Source organism: Plutella xylostella, chromosome 25, assembly GCF_932276165.1.
Source record: "Plutella xylostella chromosome 25, ilPluXylo3.1, whole genome shotgun sequence".
Taxonomy (NCBI): Eukaryota; Metazoa; Arthropoda; class Insecta; order Lepidoptera; family Plutellidae; genus Plutella; species Plutella xylostella.
This window is the reverse complement of record NC_064005.1, coordinates 7,624,293-7,645,874: the sequence shown is the minus strand read 5'-3', so window position 1 is coordinate 7,645,874 and position 21,582 is coordinate 7,624,293. Positions and strand designations below refer to the sequence as shown.

The following is a 21,582-nucleotide window of genomic DNA, read 5'->3' as shown; positions in this document are numbered from 1 at the left end:
AGGTAAACTGTTGTTTTAATAAAATTGTATTTATATGAGAAACTTCATGTTGTATTTTTCTTTTATTTTTACGTAGTACACGTATTTGAATATTCGCGCGCATTTTAGTTCCTTTTATAAAACGTAACATCGCGCGTCGCTTCTATACGTCTATGTGTGAATCTGTGGTCGCATTTTTTATCTATGAAGTTATCGTTGTTCTTCTCTCGGTAGTCATAGAGAAAAGAACACTACGTTTTAAGAGATGGGAGTACAAGGGAAAAAAAAGAAAAAAATACTTGTATTATTTTTTTTTATTCACCCGTACTAACAGAGGGTACCAACAAAACAAAAATTATGACGTACAAAACTGCCAACATAGCCCCGCTGAAATAGTGATGTGCTTCTTATGGATATTTTTTTATCGATAACTAGTAAAAAAAAAAGTGCGAGTGTATGTATTACTTTAATTTCAGTTTTACACAATAGGATTTCAGTGTTACACAATGACACCAACGTTAAGTCTCGGTTCAACGTTATGTTATGTTCCTATTTGAACACAAAAATATAATCCATAAAACAAACTCGAGATTTTCCGTTGACGTAAGTGCTATGATATAATGTTGAAATAAAATAAAAGTGGAAAAATATAATTATATTTATTTATTATTACACTGACAGATGACAAAAGCCAAAGATGTCTATGATAGCGTAAAAAGTACTCTGTGAGCGGTGCTCGCCATTATTTTTCGTACGCGTTCCATACTTATTTTTTCCCAGACTGTCTTTCGCCAGACTGTCGGTAGTTGCTGTGGTTCTATGTTCTGTCTCTCACGTCATATACTCTGTGTGTCTACGCTTTCTTTTTAGTTTGAAAAATATTATTTAAATCATAAATAAAGGATTTAACAGTTATTTATATATTATTGTGGTTAGGTGTGTTCAGTGTTTGTTTGGATATTAGTGTTACGTGATATTATTGATATGCATTATAAAACTTGTGAAATTTGCGGTGTAAGAGCCGGTCGTATACAAGGCCAAAAGAGAATTTTCATGGCCAAATTTCCACTGGATGAAGAAAGGTAATCATAGAATTACATAGGTTAAAGCATAGGATTTAGGTTATTTAAATAAAAGTGTTAAAATCTAATAAAATAACTAGAGGGTTAACATAACCTGACATAACCAAAATAAAAACAATAGTGCATGAATGTTTTTTTATCAATATCGATATTATTATTTACCATCAATTAGTTCCTTATCATCTATTCTATCTGTTCCTTATCCTACTGTAATAATAATGATAAAAACGTTGTTTGCAGATGTAAACAATGGGTTAAGATGACCGGTAAGGAGGATCTGGCCTATGTGCCTATTGAAAAGCTACACCAACTTAAACAAATTTGTGGCAAGCATTTTCTACCACAACATTTTAAGAAAAAGGGAACACAATTGAAAAAAATATCAATTCCTTGTGTGGGACTTACTGCAGAGCCATTGGCAGATGAGCTCTTGATTGGATTTCCACTACATGTAGAGAAAACCATAACTTCTGATCCTATTATTGAAATAACAGGTATTTTTTAGATGAAAATTTAAAATTCTATGTGCCTTGTTTTATAAGAAACTACACTACATCAATGTAATGAATGACACTTTGCAGAGCCATCTTGTGATATATCTACTGAACATAATTACTGCACTCCTAAGATTGATGAATGTGGTAAGTTTTCACTAGGTATATTCTATTCTATTCTCTGTGGGGGTGTAAGTACCTGCACCTGGCTCTCTCGAACCTTTGTGCATATCCCCAAGGTCTAAACTGCCTTCCTAAGCTTGGACCATTTCCACACCACGCTGGTCCACTGCGGGTTGGTGGGTTCACATATCTAGATGTGCTAGATCTAGATATGCAGGTTTCCTCACGATGTTTTCGTTCACCGTAAGAGCGATGGTATACATTGTACTTAAGTTAAAAGAACTCATTGGTTCATGTCAGCGCCGGGATCAAACTCGCATCTCTGGCGTGAGAAGCGGGCGTTTACCCGACTGAGCTACCACTGTTCAGTAGGTATATTTAAATCATTTAATTACATGAATTTATATTGTTTCCTTCAACAAGTTCAATATTTGTATTTTAGAATGTTTTATTTTTATTTTATGTAATTCTATTGGTCTGGTTTTAGAATATATACTCTACACTGTTATTAGTATTCTTACGGAATTCTGACAGTTATCAATTTTAGACAAATCAGAGATCACAAACCTTTTTGGGCTGGGCACTTTTTCAATACGAGTCTGGACATCTGGGACTATAATAATTTTTTTTTAGTCCCTGTATCCATTTTATTAAGTGCGGCGCTCCAAATTAAAAGGGGATTTACCTACGGTGAGAAATAATTACCGTACCTAAATATATCACAAACAGTGAAAAATACAATTAAAGATAATCTCAATTATCTTATATAATTATCGCTGTCGTAGAAAATATATCTAAAAACAACTAGTAATTCTTTTTGAAACGGTAGCCGTAGTACGCCGATGTCAGGCCGATGTTGCGTTCGTATTTGAATAGAGGTGAAAAATTTGCAATAGTCGGAATTTCGTTCCTGTAGAAAAACGCGTGAACCTTTCGTCGAATTGTCGTAAAAGTAAAGTCATCAAAATGTATGAAAGATAGTTGCGGACCACTCTTTTTCGGTTTCTGAAACTCTTTTGTGTTTATATTCTTTGATAATTTTATAGATACTTGACAGACTCACGCCAATCATCTCGGAAGTCTTTTTAGCACATTCCTTTGCACTCCAATCAGTTGTTTCCGGCCAATTTTCTATATTATATTTGTTAATATTTAGAATGATGGTCTTTTCGTTTGGCGAAAAAGAACCACAAGGACGCTTTTTTCTGGGAGAGAGAAAGTCTGACTCTTGTGCTCTGTCAGTTGGCCGTTTCCCGGGAAGGGCCAGGTTGTGGCTCCATAACGTTTATAAAAATCAACAAACGATCACAACGCGAAAAGTCAACAAGGAAAAACCTAACAGAAACTTAACAAATATAACAAGATGTAGACAAGAAATAGAAGCAAATTACACTGAGACTGAGAACATATGAGCGCATTCGAGCATTCAAAGAAGTCGAATGAAAATCTTTCTTGAAAACTCACTAACCGATTTTGATGAAACCTACACTTGGTTCCTACGGTCGGAGGATCCTCCCTTTGCCATGGGGAAGCGCCTCCAGCATCTCCATACTGCCTTCCTAAGCTTGGACCATTTCCCACCACGCTGGTCCACTGCGGTGTTGGTGGGTTCACACATCTAGATGTTTTCCTTCTCCGTAAGAGCGATGGTATACATTACATTGTACTTAAATTCAAAGAACTCATTGTTAACTACATGTCAGCGCCGAGATTCGAACCCGCATCTCTTGCTTGAGAAGCGGGCGCTTACCCGACTGAGCCAGTTGGACTCGCGCACTGAGTGTTCCGTACAAGTCTACTTAATTACCTGAGGTAGTTTTCCTTTTAATTTCATCATAATTATGTACATCTATACGAAATATCAGCTTGATATCTTTACCCGTTTCCGAGAAAAAAGGTGGTGACAACAAAGTGTGATCCTATAAGGGTTCTTTTTTTTCCTTTTGAGGTACGGAACCCTCAAAAAGAATAGTGACAATCGGATCAATCGTTTCGGAGGTATGCGTGGACAAACATACATACCAACAAGCATATAAACATACATAGGTACATAAACATTTATAAAATTTTGAATATTTGTTTATTAGCCCTAATATATTGTCATATGTCAATATGGTGCAGTTCCAATAATCTTACATACATACCGAACATATATGTACTTACCGAATAGACAATCTTTTTTTGAAATTGATTAAAAAGGTTTATTATCCCTGAATTTAGTAGGAAGTGATGCCATGCTAAAGAATAAAATAAAGCAATTAAAATTATTTCGATACATGGGTCGTGAGTCGTGATCCTACTTCATATTATAAATGCGAAAGTTTGTAAGTGTATGTGTGTATGTATGTATGTATGTACGTGTGTATGTTTGTTATTTCTTCACGTCAAAACGGCTGAACCGATTTTAATGAAATTTGGAATGGAGTTAGCTGACACCCTGGATTAACTCATATGTTACTTTTTATCGCGGAATTCCCACGGGAAAACTTATTAAGGCGAAGCGAAGCTCGCGGGAACAGCTATTATATTGAAATATTTATTATTTTTGTATTAGTTTACTTAAGCAAGTAAATATTTAGATTTATCTTTTTGTATAAAAATATTAAGAAAAAATTATTGCCCAGAAATGGATCGCAATTTTTCCTTTTTTCGGTAAAGAACTTTTTTAGTAGGATCACTTATAAAATGTCAGAATTCTTTTCAATTAAAAATTAGAGAGTAAGGGTTTTAGTATGTATTTTTTGTTTTTAATGTTACATACAGTACCGTCAACATTGGCTGCTGTAAGACCAACATTTATAAAAAGATCAACAGAAAGAAAGTTTGTCTGCTTAACCCATGGTAATAATTTTGTATAATTTGCCAAATTATGGCATGGAAGATTCCAGAAAAGAACCACATCAAATGGGTCACCCATCCAATGGATCACTGGAGCCTGCGTCACTGCGTGTTTTGAAACTATACAAGGCCAGAACGCACCCATAGTGTACTAGCACTGTATAGTTTCAAGTGAAAAAAAATAATATTTTACTTGAAAATATACACGATTTGTGCGTACTAATCGCGTATACTTTCAAGTTGGGATTTACTGAATCGTTCTTGAAAATATACATTGCTATTACGCACATTGCTTGATTGGCATACTTGTCGCATATAATTTATACCTACATGCTCATTCTGATTTACTTAACTATTTCGGTAAATGTACATGACTACAATTTACTTCTTCTGCCTGTCATACCTATAGAATGTTAATAAATAAAGATGAACAAGCTCGTATTTGATTGATAAATTGATATTTATAGCAATCTTACTTGCAAGTAAGAATACTAATATATTATTATTTATATGAATTAAGTGTAATTAATACCTACTTACTAAACTCACGAGCAATGAAAAAAGTCCAGTGTAGATAGCTCCTGATTATCAAATTCTAAATTAAATGTTTTAAAAACCGGCCAAGTGCGAGTCGGGCTCGCGCACAAAGGGTTCCGTAGCAGCAAATATAATAACCAAAATTACAGTTAAATCAACCTATCTCAAAAACTATAAGAGATACTTTGATCAAACCAAAAATCGTTGAAAGAGTTAATTAGCATGCATCACCTCTATTTTTTTTAGAATTTTATACCCCGTAGTTATAAAAATAGAGGGGGGGGGACATACTTTTTACGACTTTGAGAGCTGATATCTCAAAAACCGTTCACTTTAAGAAAAATGTTTTTTAGAAAACTTTATATCATTTTAAAAGACCTTTCCATTGATACCCCACACGGGTATGTACATCGAAAAAAAAAATTTCATCCCTCAGTTACATGTATGGGGGGCCCCACCCCCAATTCTTTTTTTTACTATTTAGTGTCATATTTTTGTAGCGGTTCATACAACACATATTCCCATCAAATTTCATCACTGTAGTACTTATAGTTTCCGAGTAAATCGGCTGTGACAGACGAACAGACGGACAGACGGACATGACGAAACTATAAGGGTTCCGTTTTTGCCATTTTGGCTACGGAACCCTAAAAAATTGGGGTAATTTGGTGTTGACTTTTTGCTACTTGGACTTATTCATTGCTCATGAGTGTAGCAGGTATATAGACTTATTACAGACATATTTTTCATCAAGTTTTGAATTCACCGTAATTATCTTTTATGAATGGTTCTACACCCTATTCTGAGATTATTTTCACTATTATCAGTTCTACAGTTTAATTTAAATCAATTTACTTTTTAACTGTACGATGTAAACAAAAAACACGTTACGAAAACAATGCCAAGTGCGGAATGATGACGAAATGTTTAGAAAGCAATAGACTTATTTCTATTTCGCATGAAAGAAAGAGAGAGCAACAATTAAAAAGGGCTACCTGGTAACTAATCACGTATAGTTTCAAGTGCTCGCATTGCCGCTTGGCACTTGAAAATATACACGATTAGTACGCAGTGGTAACTGCTGCAGTATATTTTCAAGCCATAATTTTGGTCCAACTTACTTGAAAATATACGCGATTAGTGCGTAATGGCCTTGTATACTTTCAAGTAAATCATGGCACCATTTTAATTTGAAAATATACGCGAGCAGTCCCACCCTCTGCGTTTTGGCCTTGTATAGTTTCAAAACACGCTGCGTCACTACAACACTTCATATTATATTGTTTTTTAAACATCATAATATCTATGTGACAGAAGCATAAGTGGGGCAATATAGCAATTAGCTGTAAAAAAGGCTAAAATATAGCCAATACATTTTACATAAAGGACATTTATGTAAATTTGTGAAGACTGTCATACTATCTACTGCTGATTCTTTTTGGCTTTGTTAAGATCATAATAATAAAATGATTTCTATCCTATTGCGCAGTTTAAGTCACTTACTAATACGAAACGATTGCAGAATTTATAACAGATACCTTGCATTATCCGAAGAAATTGATTTTTTGCACTCTCGTATTTCGACATCTGCCATTGGCGAAACTTAAATAAATAAATAAATATGTGGGGACATATCACACACGGCCATCCGACCCCAAGCTAGGCAGAACCTGTGTTATGGGTGTCGGACAGCTGATATATCTACACAAATACATAGATAGATAGATACTAAATATAAATATCAACACCCAAGACCCGAGTACAAATATCTGTCTTTAAACAAATATCTGCCCCAGCCGGGAATCGAACCCGGGACCTTCGGCTCAGTAGTCAGGGTCACTAACCACTACGCCATTCGGTCGTCATATTGCCCTATAACTCACTTCACTTTCAAAGTGAAGTGAGTTATAGGGCAATATGTAAAGGAAATTTGGGGACCAACACCGATCTAGTACTCACCTACTTATTTATTTAATAAAATAACAGCCATGTAGTAGGTATAGTTATCGCATATGGTTGAATTCACATCCATAGGATTTTTGTATTGATAAATGACTAGAATTCAGTGCCGGTCAATTAAACCAATAAAAAATGCAGTGCTTTTGAGTATGAGGTTTCAATATAATCGGTTTTTGTCTATGGTGGAAAATTCCTCATTGGAACCTTAAAAATTCTATCTCAACAGGCTTTTTTGTTTCAGAAACAAGTCCAGTATGTGATACAGAAGACTCGAGGGCAGACCCGTTGCACGACCAGTCTGAGGAAGGAGAGCAGAAGCCGGACATCGACGAACTTGATGCTAAGACGGATGCTGTTAAAGATGCTCGTAAGTAGGGAATGCAATAAAGATCTTGTAGGGATTCCGCTAAGATCTCGAGTGATTTTCCAAGATTCAACCTACAAGGTCATCAATGTCGAATTTCGGAATCCCAAATCCTGACTTAAGTTCTAATTTACTATAAAAAAAGAAAAAGCTTGAAACATAGGTCTGTAGGTATACATTATTTTTTCATAGTTCAATTTGCACATTTTTTAGTATGCAAAAGAGTTATATTTGAAGTCTTCTGTGGTCTAATTCTGCTATTATTATCTTCAGCAGCAGAAAACATGGCAAAAGTGAGCAGGGTGGATGACCTAGAGCAGTGCTGCCATCTCTGTCTGTCTCGGGAAGGCTCACTGGCGCCGCTACGGGGCTCGGGACTTGAGGAAATGTTGATGGATCTCTTCAGTTTGGAGGTAACGATACCGTTACCTATTGTGATTATTTCCCATATTTCCCGAAATCGTAATCTATTTTAGGCTGGAATTTGATGGTATCATATTTTTTGTTAACCTGTGATTTTAAAATAAGAATCATGTATATCTATTTCTTTGGTGTGAATGAGTCATAAGCGATATTGTGTGGTTTGTGTGCAGGTGCGGGCGGGCGACGTGCCGGCGCAGGCGTGCGGCGACTGCGCGGCGCGCGTGTCCTCCGCGCACTCCCTGCAGCGCACCGTGCGCGCCGCGACCCGGCACCTGGCGCGCCTGCTGCAGGTACCGCACACACACACACACACACACACACACACACACACACACACACACACACATACACGCACGCACTTGTAACGAAATTTAAGGTTGCCAGCTAAATGGTTACACAACAGTTCTCTTGGTGGTCAGCGTGGTGTCACACTGTGTCTTATGTTCTTCTCGTATGTTTGCAGGGTCAATGTACTGACGGGTCACAAAATGAAATCACAGAACCGACACAAAATGAGCAACACGCGATGGAAGATGTTCAAGATACTCTACAGAGGTCTGATAATTTATCCGATGACGGTTAGTTCACATTCTTACAGGGTATGGTTCTTTTTATTATTATCTTCAAATTTATACCTAATTCTAAAAAAGACTTTGTTTTGCAGATTCACTGCCTGAGTTACCATTTGAATTTGAAAAGGTATGTTTGGCTTGTTATGGGTCTAAGGCTCTAAGGCTCCTTTTCCATTCAAAGACAAAGGTCCCATTCGAACTGACTGTAGTTTTTGGTATTGAATATTCGAATTCGATTATCGAAAAATTTATATTGGTATACGATGAATAAAACGACATTGTTCGGGCTGTTGTTACGGTCAAGCCCTAAAGGTGTCAGATTTGAGTGCAAAAGGTTGTCAAATAAGAACGAACTGATATGTTCAATGGTCTATAATGCACTAAAAACTTAAATGTATAAAATACTTACAATGATGTCAAGAATTACCCAAATTGAGGGCGCGCATGCAAGCGCTGTCAGCACATAATCTCTAACAATGTGTGAGTGGCTCACACATACTGCCACCCCAAGAAAAAGAAACAAAATGATTTATGTAAGATAAAGGCAACATTACTCTTAAATATTTCATTGTAACATTGTAATTTTAGTAATGGTGCAAATACAATGGTGGGTGCAGGTTAGTAGAAGGAACTACGCGTAAGAATGTCAAATGGATATGAAATTAAATGAAAACTAAAATTAATCAAATGTCACAGCGCTTGCAGCGAGGCTTGTTACAGACTTTGAAAGTTCTGAGCACTTCACCGGTGAGGCTACTTTACGATTGGGCACTACCTCATTTACCGAACCGCACTGCACTCGTGAGGCTACCTTACGATTTGACACTACCTCATCGATTACACTACACTGACTCACTCCGTGGCGTGGTCGGCATGTCATCTCGATGGCTGCTTCCTCCCGGGGCCCTCGCGTCCTGGGTCTGCGCTGGCATCTCTGCTTTACCTTGTATACGGCGAGTAGCAATATCACAGTAATCATCAACGACGAGATACTATAATTGATGATGTGATGCGGAATGTTGTCATCGGGAAACTCGATTGAAGATTGAGACTTCAGAGTTTCCAGTTTCTGTTTGATGTCCTCGTACAGTTGAGCGTGATCTTCTATAGTTAAAATATCTTTCGGAATTGAGGAGTTTATAATGTCATTAATCGGTGATGTAATGAATGGCCTTGCTGATTCCGCGGTTTGTTGTATGAACATCTGATCGACGAAGTCATAGTGGGCATGTATCGTAAACGTATCCCCTTTCACAACACAGCCTCGACCTAGTGCAATGACTCCGCTGCCGCGTAAGCGTTTTGTCGTCACTCCAGCTGGGCACATAATGCGGATCACGCATTCTTCGCAACACGAGTACAACCAAGAATCCCGAGCGTGCAATTTGATCCACTTATTAATGCAACTAAGTGTTTCGGTTTTACAAAATTTCAAGTTTTTGTCATTTATTGATACCCGAGTGTCACATATTGTATCATGGGATTTAATATTGTAAATAGGGCTATTTAGTGGGCATAGTAACTTTACATCCGATTGTTTAATGCAGGATTGTAAATCATATTCGGTCATTGGCATTAAAGTATCTTTTCTCACATTGACAGCTACGTACTTGGTTTGAGCGATTGTATATATAGTGCGGTCACCTTGTTTTTGTGGGATTGATATGGCACAGTCGAGCTCAAAATGATCATGGTTCAGAAGAGGTAAGCGAATCTCCATGATAAGGTACTTTTTAGTTACTCTGGCTTGGATATGCAATAAGCTATATAAATCTTTGATGTCTTTGGCTGGAATCATCAGGTCTTCTTGCAGCTGACCCGAGATAATGTTCAGCTGTTCTTGAATTTGTTCAGGTGAGAGTAAATGAACATCCAGACGGCCATAGTAGATATTGGTGACGGTGTCAATGAGGGTATCTTGGGTCCGTCGGAGGTTGGACATAATGACATCAATTGATATAGCCGAAGAGATAATGTAAAATGCTTCTAGTACGTTTTCGTTGATCCTTTTCGACTGATGTACTTCTTCCGAAATGTTTTTTAATTGTTGATTAATGATGGCGAACTGTTTATTCATCACCTTTTCATTTCGCTTGAGAATGTTATTTTCAGCTTCAAGAATGGAGGTTTGATTTTTAAAAAGATTTAGTAGGTGGTTCTCTTTTTGACTAATAGCGGCAATGTCTTGCTCATATTTTTGCGCGAATCTGTCATCCAGTACGCCGAAGAGTGAGTTCGCCACGTATCCGACGCCATTTATTAGGCCTCGCTTCTTGCGATTCGGAGGTGGATTCGTCAGCAAATTGTTGTAGTGCACGAGTTCCCTTAGTTCATGTTCGAACTGATTGGCAATTACACTGAATGTTGGTTCCTTTTTGCATAGGCTGGACAGATGTTGTATGTAATTACTGACATCCGATACACTTTGCCAGTATGCTGTCATATTGTAGTATACGATGATCTTCCAGTGATCTTGAATAATCCCTAGGTCAGCTATTTTGTCAAAATAAAGCGTGTTGCTATTATTCAATGGTGTGTCCAAGAAGTCGTGTTGTATGGTCGGCGTGATCAAAGACATGAAGAGTAGTAGAGCGGATAGTAATACATTCGGTCTTCGCTTTCTCCTACGTTGCGGGCGCGTGGTTTGTTGAACAGGGAGAGGGTCGTTCTGCTTTGGACTTAGGATCGCAGTGTCAGGTGCAGGTTCGTGATTGATGGGTAAGAACACTAGTTTCACGATGGGTCTCTTCATGAATACCCCTCCTTTTGTCTTCACAGTCACAACGCGCACGAGTCCATCTGGTCCAGGATGGAGATCTGATACCTTCCCGAGGGCCCATTTGGACGGTGGCATGTTGTCCTCTTTGATAAGGACTATGTCATTGATGGTCACATTTTTCTTTGGTCGCGTCCACTTGCTTCTTGTTTGCAGGTGATGAAGGTAGTCTTGTGACCATCTTTTCCAGAAGTCACGATGCATCCTTTCTGTTAGTTGCCACCGTGTCTTTAGGCAACTTACGTCAGTTTCAGGAGCTACTGTTGTCAGGATTGGCCCTCCAACTAAGAAATGGCCTGGGGTTAAAATGTCAATGTCATCAGCATCTTCAGTGAGTGCGTACAGGGGTCTGGAGTTGAGGCACGCCTCGATTTGGGTCAGAAGAGTTGTAAATTCCTCGAATGTCAATTTTTGTTCCCCCAGTACTCTCTTTAGATGGTGCTTCATACTACGGACAGCAGCTTCAGCTAGTCCGTTGCCACTAGGCCACGCTGGCGCATTGAAGTGCCACGTGACTCCTAATTCTGCGATATCAGTCAAAAGGGCATTGTCAATATAGTGTTGTAGTGCTTGTTTGTGTTCTTGTCTGAGTGATCGGGCGGCTCCTACAAAGTTTGTCGCGTTGTCGCTGTACAGATGTTTAGGGGATGATCTTCGGGAACACATTCTTTTGAATGCCGCTAGGAACGCGGCGGAGCTCAAGTCAGACACAAGTTCCAAATGCACAGCCTTTGTAGCCAGGCATACGAATACAGCGATGTATCCCTTGGTGGTTTTTACGCCTCGCCCTTTGTTGACCTTCAGCTCGACATGTCCAGTGAAGTCCACCGCTGTATGCGTGAAAGGTCTTGAGGGAGTGATTCTCGGCTCTGGTAAGTTAGCCATGAGCTGGTCTTGCTTGGTGTTGTCAAATCGGCGGCACTTAACCCACGTCCGAATGTATTTCTTGACGGCTCGGGTGCCTCCTATTACCCACCATCGATTCCTTAAAAATCCTAGTGTCAACTTGGGACCACCGTGTAATGTGGCTCTGTGTGCTTGATCCATAAGAAGGGTTGTCAATTTTGAATCGTGAGGAATGATGACAGGGTGTTTATGGACATCTGTCAAGTTCGATCTGTGCAATCTACCTCCCACTCTCATGATGCCGTTTTTGTCAAGGAACGGGTTTAGTCCCAACAAGCTACTTTTACTACTCACTGTTTCCTTACGATGTAATCGCGATAAGTCCTGCTCGTAATAATATGCTTGCACGGCCTTTATAATGCTGATGTATGCGGCTTCTATTTCGCCCGTTGTCAAATATGATGATTGCGTACCATGACCTTTCTTCCGTGTGTTTGTTATGAAACGTGATATTCTACATATGATTCGAACGATGACTATTATTGAACTGTATTTATTCAGTAGTTCTAGAATCAACGGAGCTGTTGTCTGTACTACGTTGCATAATTTATTAGTTTTCAACTCAATTTGAGGACTGTAAATTTTTATGTCAGATGGAGGAGTGTCATCTTTGAGCCACGTAGGTCCTTCCCACCACAACGGATGTTCTGCTAGCTGCGATGGAGTGAGGCCTCGAGTCGCACAGTCCGCGGCGTTTTCAGCGGACTTTACATACCTCCAGTTTGTTGATGGCAAAATGTCAGTTATTTCCTTCACTCTGTTTGCTATGAAGGTCTTCCATCGTGTAGGTTCACCTTGCAGCCAACCTAACACCACCTTAGAATCACACCATCCGTAGACGGGTATGTCAGTGTTTGGTAACGCTTCTTTTATCTTTGTCAGCAATTTTATTAATAAAAGCGCGCCACATAACTCCAGCCTTGGTAATGTGATCGGTTTCTTGAGTGGCGCTAATTTGGTCTTTGCTGCGATAAGTTTAACGGTTGTTTTTCCTTGCTCGTCTTTCGACTTTAGGTAAATCACACATGCAAATGCCTTCTCCGATGCATCACAGAAAGCATGTATGTCACAAGGTGTGTTGGTGTCACCAATCCATCTTTGGATGCTGAATTTGTCAAGATTAAGTAAGTCCTCTCTCAATAAACTCCATTCCTGCTGGACCTTTGGTTCTACTGTGTCATCCCATTCAATCCCACTAGCCCACACAGACTGAAATAATAGTTTGGTTTTTATTGAAATCGGAGCTAGCCATCCAAGCGGGTCGAAAACCTTGGATATAACAGATAGCAATCGTCGCTTTGTGAGCGGTTTTGTCATTTCAATGGACGCGTAGTCGTATTTAAACGTGAAAGTGTCAGAGGCTGCGTTCCATTGTAATCCTAGGGCTTTAGTTGAGTCTGCATTTTTAAAATCAATGGTGGTTGCGTTGAGTTGATCTACCGACAGGTCCTTTAGAAGTGATGGACTATTGCTGGACCATTTCCTCAGGTTAAATCCTCCGCCTCGCAACAGCTGGATCAATTCTTGCTGAATCATTTGCGCCTGTTCTATGGTGTTACTGCCAGTTAGTAAGTCGTCCACATATAAATCCTTATCATGCAGTATTATCTTAGCGGCGAGGGGGTACTTTTCCATGTCATCCTTAGCGACCTGCTGTAGGGTTCTGATAGCCAAATATGGGCTGGCCTTCATCCCATAGGTTAAAGTACAGAGGTGATATTCCTTTATGGCCTTCTGTGGATTCTCGCGCCAGATTATCTTCTGCAGCTGTTGATCTTGTTCGTCAAGTAAAACCATCCGGTACATTTTCTCACAATCTGCTGTGAGGACGTATTTATGCACTCGCCAGCGTAACAGTAATCCCTGAATGTCTGTTTGCAATTTAGGTCCGCACTCCATGAGGTCATTGACACTGTAACCTGAGGATGTTTTATTGGAAGCGTTGAAGACGACTCGCAGTTTCGTAGTCGTGGAGTCCTGTTTGTGGACCCCGTGATGTGGTAGGAAACATTGCGGATTGTTGCTGATCACACACTCTTTCATGTGCCCTAATGTCAGATATTCATTCATGAAGCGTTTGTAATCTTCACGAAGATTGTCATTTTTAGACAGCTTCCTTTCTAGCTGTTTGAATTGCGCTATAGCCTGTGGTTTGGAATTCCCCAGTTGTTGTTCAAATCGTGGCTTCATGGGTAGGCGTACCTCATATCTTCCACTTGGCAATCGTTTTGTGGTCGATGCGTACAGGTCTTCGCAAAACTTATCTTGCGTTGTCATTTCAGTGGCCGACGTAGTTATGTCCTCCATCTCCCAGTATGCGGAAATATCGTCCATGTTGTTGATCACCACGTTGCAGTTTAGTGTGGTCACCCTACCAGAGATAATCCACCCTAACCTAGTTTGTTGTGCGATAGGTTCCGATACCGCTCCTTTTAGCAGTCCAGACATTAATATCTCCGAGTAAACCTTTGCGTCGAGCAGCATGTCAATTGGATTGGAAATATTAAATTGTGGATCGGCTAGCTGTAGGTGTTACACATGTTCATAAGTTCGGTTGGAAATCGAATGGTTCGGTAGGTTATTAGTAACCTTATTCATAACGAGGGCGTCAGCTGTAAACGTGTACTCATCGTGAATAGATTTGCATACCAACTGTATCTTTCCCTTTCCTTTCTTGGTGGTCGATGTTACTCCTGATACCACCGCATTGCATTGTTGTCTCGGTAGCCCTAGTCGTTGTGCTGCGTTTTCACTGACCAAGCTCACCTGGGAACCCTGATCCAGAAGCCCGCGGAGATTGATAAATGTTCCATCCACGGCCTGGACTCGTACCTGAACAGTCGTAAGGAGTATTGCGTCATCGTCGTGCCCGATATGGTTTGCATTTTGCTGACGCTGTTGGTACGTGTTGGCGTTCATCGCACCTCGCGGCTGTCCCATTTTTATAGCGTCATGCAATAGCGTATTGTGCGATTCATCACATTCGCGACACCGTTTATTTGAGTTGCATTTATTATTTTCGTGCACATAGAGACAATTTATGCATATTCCGTGATTCTTAATTGTTTGTAGCTTCATGTATGGTGCCATATTGCGAAATGTCCTACATTGAAAAATTGCATGAGAGTTGGTCTTGCATATGCCACATTTCAATACTACAGGATGTGAATTGTAGGTATAGTTAAATCGGTTACTAGCCGGTTTATTCATCTTGTCAAATTTCTCTCGCTGTGGCATCTGTTGCGTTGGCTTGATAGATGATGCTGTCTCATTCCTCTCCTTCTTATTTATAGGTTCTAACGCCGTAAACTTTGCCTCCAAGAATCCCATAAATTCGTCGAACGTGGGTAAGTCACGCGGTGAACGGCGTGACTCCATGTAATCACTGTATGTCAATGGGTCCAGCTTCTTTGCTAGCAAGTGAACAAGCAAGGGGTCCCACGATGTTATATCGACGCCTAAGTTGCGGATAGCGTATATGGATTCCAGGGTAGTGTCGTGTAGTTTTTTAAGGTCAGAGGAGTTCTGTTTTTGTATAGCCGGCTGGTTTAAAAATGTTTCGATGTGTTTGGTGAATAAGATCTGCTCATTATTGTACCTGTGGTTGATTATTTCCCACGCTGTGTCATAATTGTCAGACGATACATGGAGATGCTGGATAAGCCGTTCAGCTTCCCCACGTAGTTTCCCCTTCAGATGTTGCATCTTCTGTGCCTTTGATAGTCCAGGGTGCTCGTGTATGGCTCCCCTGAACAGGTCGAGGAAAGTAGGCCACTGCGTGTAGTCTCCTGAGAACTTAGGTATCTCCGCCTGTGGAGTAGCCTGATGCTGGTGAATCATTGCCCCAAGTTTCTTATTCAACTCCCTTTTCGTCTGTTTGTACGTTCGTTCGTATGCCAAAAACTCTTGCTCGTAGCCATGATCTGCACCTTGAATAACGTTGTCAATTTGTAAATGTAAACTGTCAATGTGATTCCATCTCAATTGTAAGTTGCGAATCTCATGATCAATCTCCCACTTGTCTTCAATGTTGTCAATCACCAGCCCGTCTACTAACCTTTTAAATGCTCTGTAGTTGGTCTGCTGCTGTTGCATTAATTCCGAAACATTTCGGGATGCTTGCGATGTGCTCATCTGTATATCGCGCTTGTCCGAATTGCCGCTTGATGTTATTAACATCTTTACCTCCTCATAGAGGGATTTGGTTGTAGCGTATATGTCACGGCTAAAATATTCGTGTGCCCTGTCAGTGTAAGTGTCAAGTAGATTGTGGGCACTCTGGAATTCTTCCCAGAGTCTCTCGAGAGTTTCTAGCCTTTTCTTGAGATACTCTGGCGTCTTGCGTAGACTACTATCCTTTTTAAAGTTGTCACGTACCTTCGTGATGTCCGCGATCAGCTCCTTCTGTTTAGCTAGGACCGCCTCCATATTTATGACTTAAGAATTGGAAAGATCTTACTTGGATATATGGAGTGGATAGATGTCCTACTCTCCTTAACGTCTGAAGTACTGCCGCTGAGTCGTCGAAGGTAGAATGTCAGATTGTAGCCGACGTGGCCTCAAAGTTGCTGTCCGTGGAAGCCTGCCTGGCCTCTCACAAGTCCTGTACCCGGTAGACTTTAATCGCCTCCCGTTATAAAATGTCAAAATAAAGCACAAAAGCACTGTGTCAATAGAAATCTGTTTGATTTCTATGATATGTCACTTTACTGTCAATGTTTCACTGCACTGCAATCCGTGATAGGTAGCTAGTTCAGAACTAAACCGCGCCGATAGTTCTTAACAACGAATTTAACCGTCCTTAAACACGTTTTCCGAAATTACCGCGAGGTCTAGTTCGATCGCTCGAAGGACCAATGTTCGGGCTGTTGTTACGGTCAAGCCCTAAAGGTGTCAGATTTGAGTGCAAAAGGTTGTCAAATAAGAACGAACTGATATGTTCAATGGTCTATAATGCACTAAAAACTTAAATGTATAAAATACTTACAATGATGTCAAGAATTACCCAAATTGAGGGCGCGCATGCAAGCGCTGTCAGCACATAATCTCTAACAATGTGTGAGTGGCTCACACAGACATAACCTTCGATTTTGACTAAGTATTACTGTTCATGATATATGTGTTCTTTATTAAGTACTTCTCTAATTTACTTCATTATTTAATTTTCAGGCAAAGCATTTTTGCACTTTATGCAACGAGAAATTTAAAACAATGGCGAAGCTGAACAAGCACCGTCATGAGGTGCACGGGCGCGTCGAGGAGCCCTACGTGTGCCGCTACTGCGGTGAGTCAACCAATCAGCAGCCAGCGGGACGGGCGCGTGCCAATCACGAGCGAGGGTGGGCGGGCAAGGGCCAATCAGGAACGAGGCCGTGCGACGCGAGTCCTCTCGTACCTGTGGTTAATCAGGATACCTCTTACTCAAGAAAATAGCTCATGCGTCGCAAGTCTTTTATCCCATTCTCGTCTCACATAGCCACCGAGCGAGCCCCACTCCCCGTCCTGGTCCCAACTTTTTGCAACTGCAGTTTAGCACAAATGTCTGTAAATACGTCAAACTAGCGATCATTATACTAGCTGATGCTGCGGATATTTGTGATACAAATGTGGCACCAGCTTTAACACTTCTTCATCACTCCCTAAGTCTGGGATGTCGTGTATAGCTGCGTATCTATTAGAGGCAGAGGCTCGCCGCGACTCGAGGAATATTCGTCGCCGTGTGCCGACCCATATTTTGTCGGTTTTTTTTACTTTACCGTGCTCAACGGAGCCTCAGTCCGAGCCGTGCATTTGATGGAGGCGGTCGTTTAAATTGCACACGTTGCGTATCAAGCTGAGGCTGCGTGTTTCAAGTTGAGGCTGCTCGACCTGAGTTTCCTCTAGCGGATAAGCAGCTTATTGGTTTGCCAGAGTGTAAATCTAATGCGAAACTGTGTTATTTCAGGGAAGGTGCTAAGTCGCAGTTCTATTTTCAAACACGAAAGACGACACTTGAAAAGAGAAGGGGTACTTCCCATGTGAGTTTGCATTACATTGATAAATAATTAGCACAGGTAACTCTCAGTTATCCAATTTCTTGTTTACCGAAATTTTAATTGATTCTGTCTGTTCATGTAGGTTAGATACCTATTTCATTGTGCATGTGTATTTTTATTTCACAATGTACCAATGTATATGTAAAATATGTAATATTCACATATCTGTAACAGGTTGTGAATTGTGTAGGCTTGAAACTACATAAAAGAAATGTTTTTACTGTAATTAACTTTAATAATGTTGAATGTGTGTGTTACAGGGACTACGAGTGTAAAATGTGTGGCGGCGGGTTTATGGTGAAGGCGTTCTGGCTGCGCCACCTGCGGGTGCAGCACGGGGGCCAGCGCCGCCCCGCCTGCGCCCCGTGCCAGCGCCGCTTCTCCACCCGCGGTCAGTGTAACATCTACAATCCACATCCACCAACAGAATAACACACATGCTATTTATTCAAAACTAGGATACGATTCACACATGCACGGCCTCACCACGTGGATTGCGGATTTTAACAAAGTAAATTTCCGCGCGGTGAGGCGGCGGCAGTGTCTGCGGGCGTTTTTTCTATACATATAAACTGTAATTTTTGCATACAATGATAATCCGCCAACCCCTGCGGTGCGCGGTCAAGTGTGTGGATTGCCATACAAACATTGCGTAGGTACATATTAGATCATCCTCAATAGCCTATAGCTGTCCTCTGCTAGACGTACCCTCCTAAAGCACACCACTGGATGCGATCTATAACTCCCCATATATCAGATAATCTGTTTAAATTTATAAATTCGGTACTTACTGGTGGCCAATACATTCATAAAATTCTATATCCGCAACATTTTATCTCAAGTATTTGTTTTTATTTTTCAGACTCTTACTTCAATCATCTGAAGGAAGAACATGGCGATACGACTCCTTATAGATGTTCTCTATGTCACAGAGCTTTTGAAGGTAACTTATACACAAGATACAATTGATCACTAAAGTACCTATTATATGAGTTTTCCAAATTTATTTATTAATTTTATTTATTGAATTATAGGTAAGAATTAATACATCCATTAATACAATTGGTTATCCGGTGGAACCCTGTCAAAGTTTTTGTTTCCTTCAATGGTTTTGCGATAGTGTGCACATACCCTAACGCTATCAAATTGTGTTTTAATACAGCTGAACTATTTGTTACAGAAAAAGATAGGTATGAAAATCACATGGCGAGTCGCCACTTCAACAAGAATAGAGTAAGAAAAAGAAAAGCCCCGTTCAGAGTAAGTAAAACATATTGGCATCTATCTTACCCATATATATTATTACCTTACTAATGTCATAAATGGGGGCAGCTTATTCATAGGTCTAAGACACAGATCTAAGAATGCATATGTCGCAGGCATCTGGTTTAATATCCTGTTTGATTGAACCGCTAGCCCGTTCATTGGATGACGCTACTCAGTTGTATGACTAAAGAACAACTCGTCAAGTGGTTGACTGTAACGTCCAACGTCTTGACTGAACGTTATTCAGCGAAGTCGTTAAATGGGATATAGTATAGCAACTTTGTAATGTCTGGTTAGGATGAACATGACCAGACAAGAGTCAACAAAAAGACTATGTTACAAAGCTCTCATCTCACAAATAAACTAAACAAAAACAATAAACATACCTTGATATTGTTGTTCATAATTATCCAGTTTCAGCACATTTTTTTCTTTGAAACTATCCGCCGGCGTTGTAATAATAGGTAAATCCATGTTGTCACAGTATTTTAACATAAATAACGCACTTTAAAGCTAATTTATTTGCAAAAAATAACAATACAAGTGCTTTTTGTGTCAGCTGTTAGCTGTTAGACGCCATATTTGTTTTATTTACCACCTGACTGATTTTAAGTTCGCTAACTAGTTGGACGTTTTGTGACGCTTGTACAATCAACGTTCGGCCTAGTCATACAACTGAGTAGCGTCATCCAATGAACGGGCTAGCGGTTCAATCAAACAGGAGATTAAACCAGATGCCTGCGACACATACATAGATACAGAAATACTTACTCGACTTTGCTTTAAGTATAGTATGTAGAGATGTAGCTCCTGCCTATATCAATGACGCACCAAATTTAGAAACACCTCTCCTTAGATCTGTCGATACAAATACTGTTTTGGTTTGTATTGTGGTCTTATTGTGAATAAGATCTGTAAGTATTTTACTTTTTGTAAGACACTGTTCTCTCCTGAAGCGGCTCCCTTCACCTCGTGCGCTATCTCTCCCTCAGATCATGGCCCAATGATTAAATGTATTTTTCTTTTATTTCCAGAAACAACAACAAATGCGCCGTCTAACTATGCAGTGTGAAGTGTGCGAAAGTCGATTTGATGAAATTGCGAACTTACTGGAGCATTACAAGACTGAGCACAACATCACCGCCGTGGTGGCGGACGCGGGGGGCGGGGGGGATGACGTCACACTGCCTACCGCTAGCGAACAATTACCACCCGAAGAACCTGAAAATGTTGAATGTGATATGTTATGGTAGTGAATAGAAGTATTCAAACTAATGGTCGTTTTCTTTTCTCGTTTCATGGCGACGCATGTGTGCAATGTACTCATAGTATAGGTATTGCGATTCAGAACCACTGACGAATTGACCATGTAATTTGGAATTATAATTACTTTACCTATATACGTTTATTTTGTTAGCGTGGTTGCGACGTCGGGTGACGTATGAGGGCAGACAACGTAGAAGGTTATGTTACTGTTGCCGCTTGATAGAGGACTACCTGTCAAGTGGCAACACAATAAAAATAGATATTCACAAAAAAATGTAGTTAATTTACCATAGAATCCTAACTAATATTATAAATGCGAAAGTAACTGTGTGTCTGTATGTTACTCTTTCATGCCAAAACTACTGGAAGGATTTGAATGAAATTTGGTACACATATGATCTAGACCCTGAGAAAGAACATAGGATACTTTTTATCCCGGAATTCCCACGGGAAAACTTTATAAGGCGAAGCGAAGCTCGCGGGAGCAGCTAGTAAAATATAAATCACTTTATATTAAAACATCTCGCCCTGGTCTAGCGCCAAGCTTAGTTTGCATTGCAATGTTTAATTTTGAATAGTGTGTACTGTGTAGTGCAGGTTCTATCCTACATCATCAGTGACCGTGTAATTTCGTCGTACGGGCAAATAGGCACTAGGTACAACCATCCACACATGCAGTAAAATACCAAAATAAATAGAGAAAAATGTTGCCATTAAATTTGTTTGCTAGCAGACATTAGTTAACTATTAGGTATCCTGTAGTCCCGTTGTCCCCGTAACTGTGTCCCCGTTACGGGGACAACGGGACGTCATTATATTTTCGTTCCGTTGTCCCCTTTGCGGGCAATAGTGAACGGGGACAAGGCATGAAGTGATGTGACGCCTGTCATTTTTATTTTTTTATTGCCCATATATTTTGATAAAGACAATGGAAAAAGTCCTGAAGTGCCATCATATCCCCG

At 40.1% G+C, this 21,582-nt stretch overlaps 1 protein-coding gene across 7 annotated transcripts in view; it reads left to right on the top strand.

Moving 5' to 3' along the window:
• The window catches only part of LOC105391628 (zinc finger protein Xfin), a 53,707-nt gene extending 33,078 nt beyond the window's left edge, over positions 1 to 20,629 (top strand). For 3 of the 7 annotated variants that reach the window (XM_048630183.1, XM_038107373.2, XM_048630182.1), the window contains 11 exons: positions 7,254 to 7,379; positions 7,650 to 7,789; positions 7,970 to 8,089; positions 8,263 to 8,377; positions 8,464 to 8,498; positions 17,223 to 17,337; positions 17,998 to 18,070; positions 18,349 to 18,479; positions 18,951 to 19,031; positions 19,269 to 19,348; positions 20,389 to 20,629. In XM_048630183.1, the coding sequence (XP_048486140.1) occupies positions 7,254 to 7,379; positions 7,650 to 7,789; positions 7,970 to 8,089; positions 8,263 to 8,377; positions 8,464 to 8,498; positions 17,223 to 17,337; positions 17,998 to 18,070; positions 18,349 to 18,479; positions 18,951 to 19,031; positions 19,269 to 19,348; positions 20,389 to 20,607 (1,235 nt within the window). In that variant the 3' untranslated portion in view covers positions 20,608 to 20,629. Of the gene's footprint in view, positions 1 to 834; positions 1,062 to 1,301; positions 1,556 to 1,642; positions 1,703 to 7,253; positions 7,380 to 7,649; positions 7,790 to 7,969; positions 8,090 to 8,262; positions 8,378 to 8,463; positions 8,499 to 17,222; positions 17,338 to 17,997; positions 18,071 to 18,348; positions 18,480 to 18,950; positions 19,032 to 19,268; positions 19,349 to 20,388 lie in introns of those variants that run through there. The other 4 variants (XM_048630181.1, XM_011563133.3, XM_048630184.1 and 1 more) reach the window with 4 other exon arrangements.
• The last annotated feature ends 953 nt before the right edge of the window (positions 20,630 to 21,582 follow it).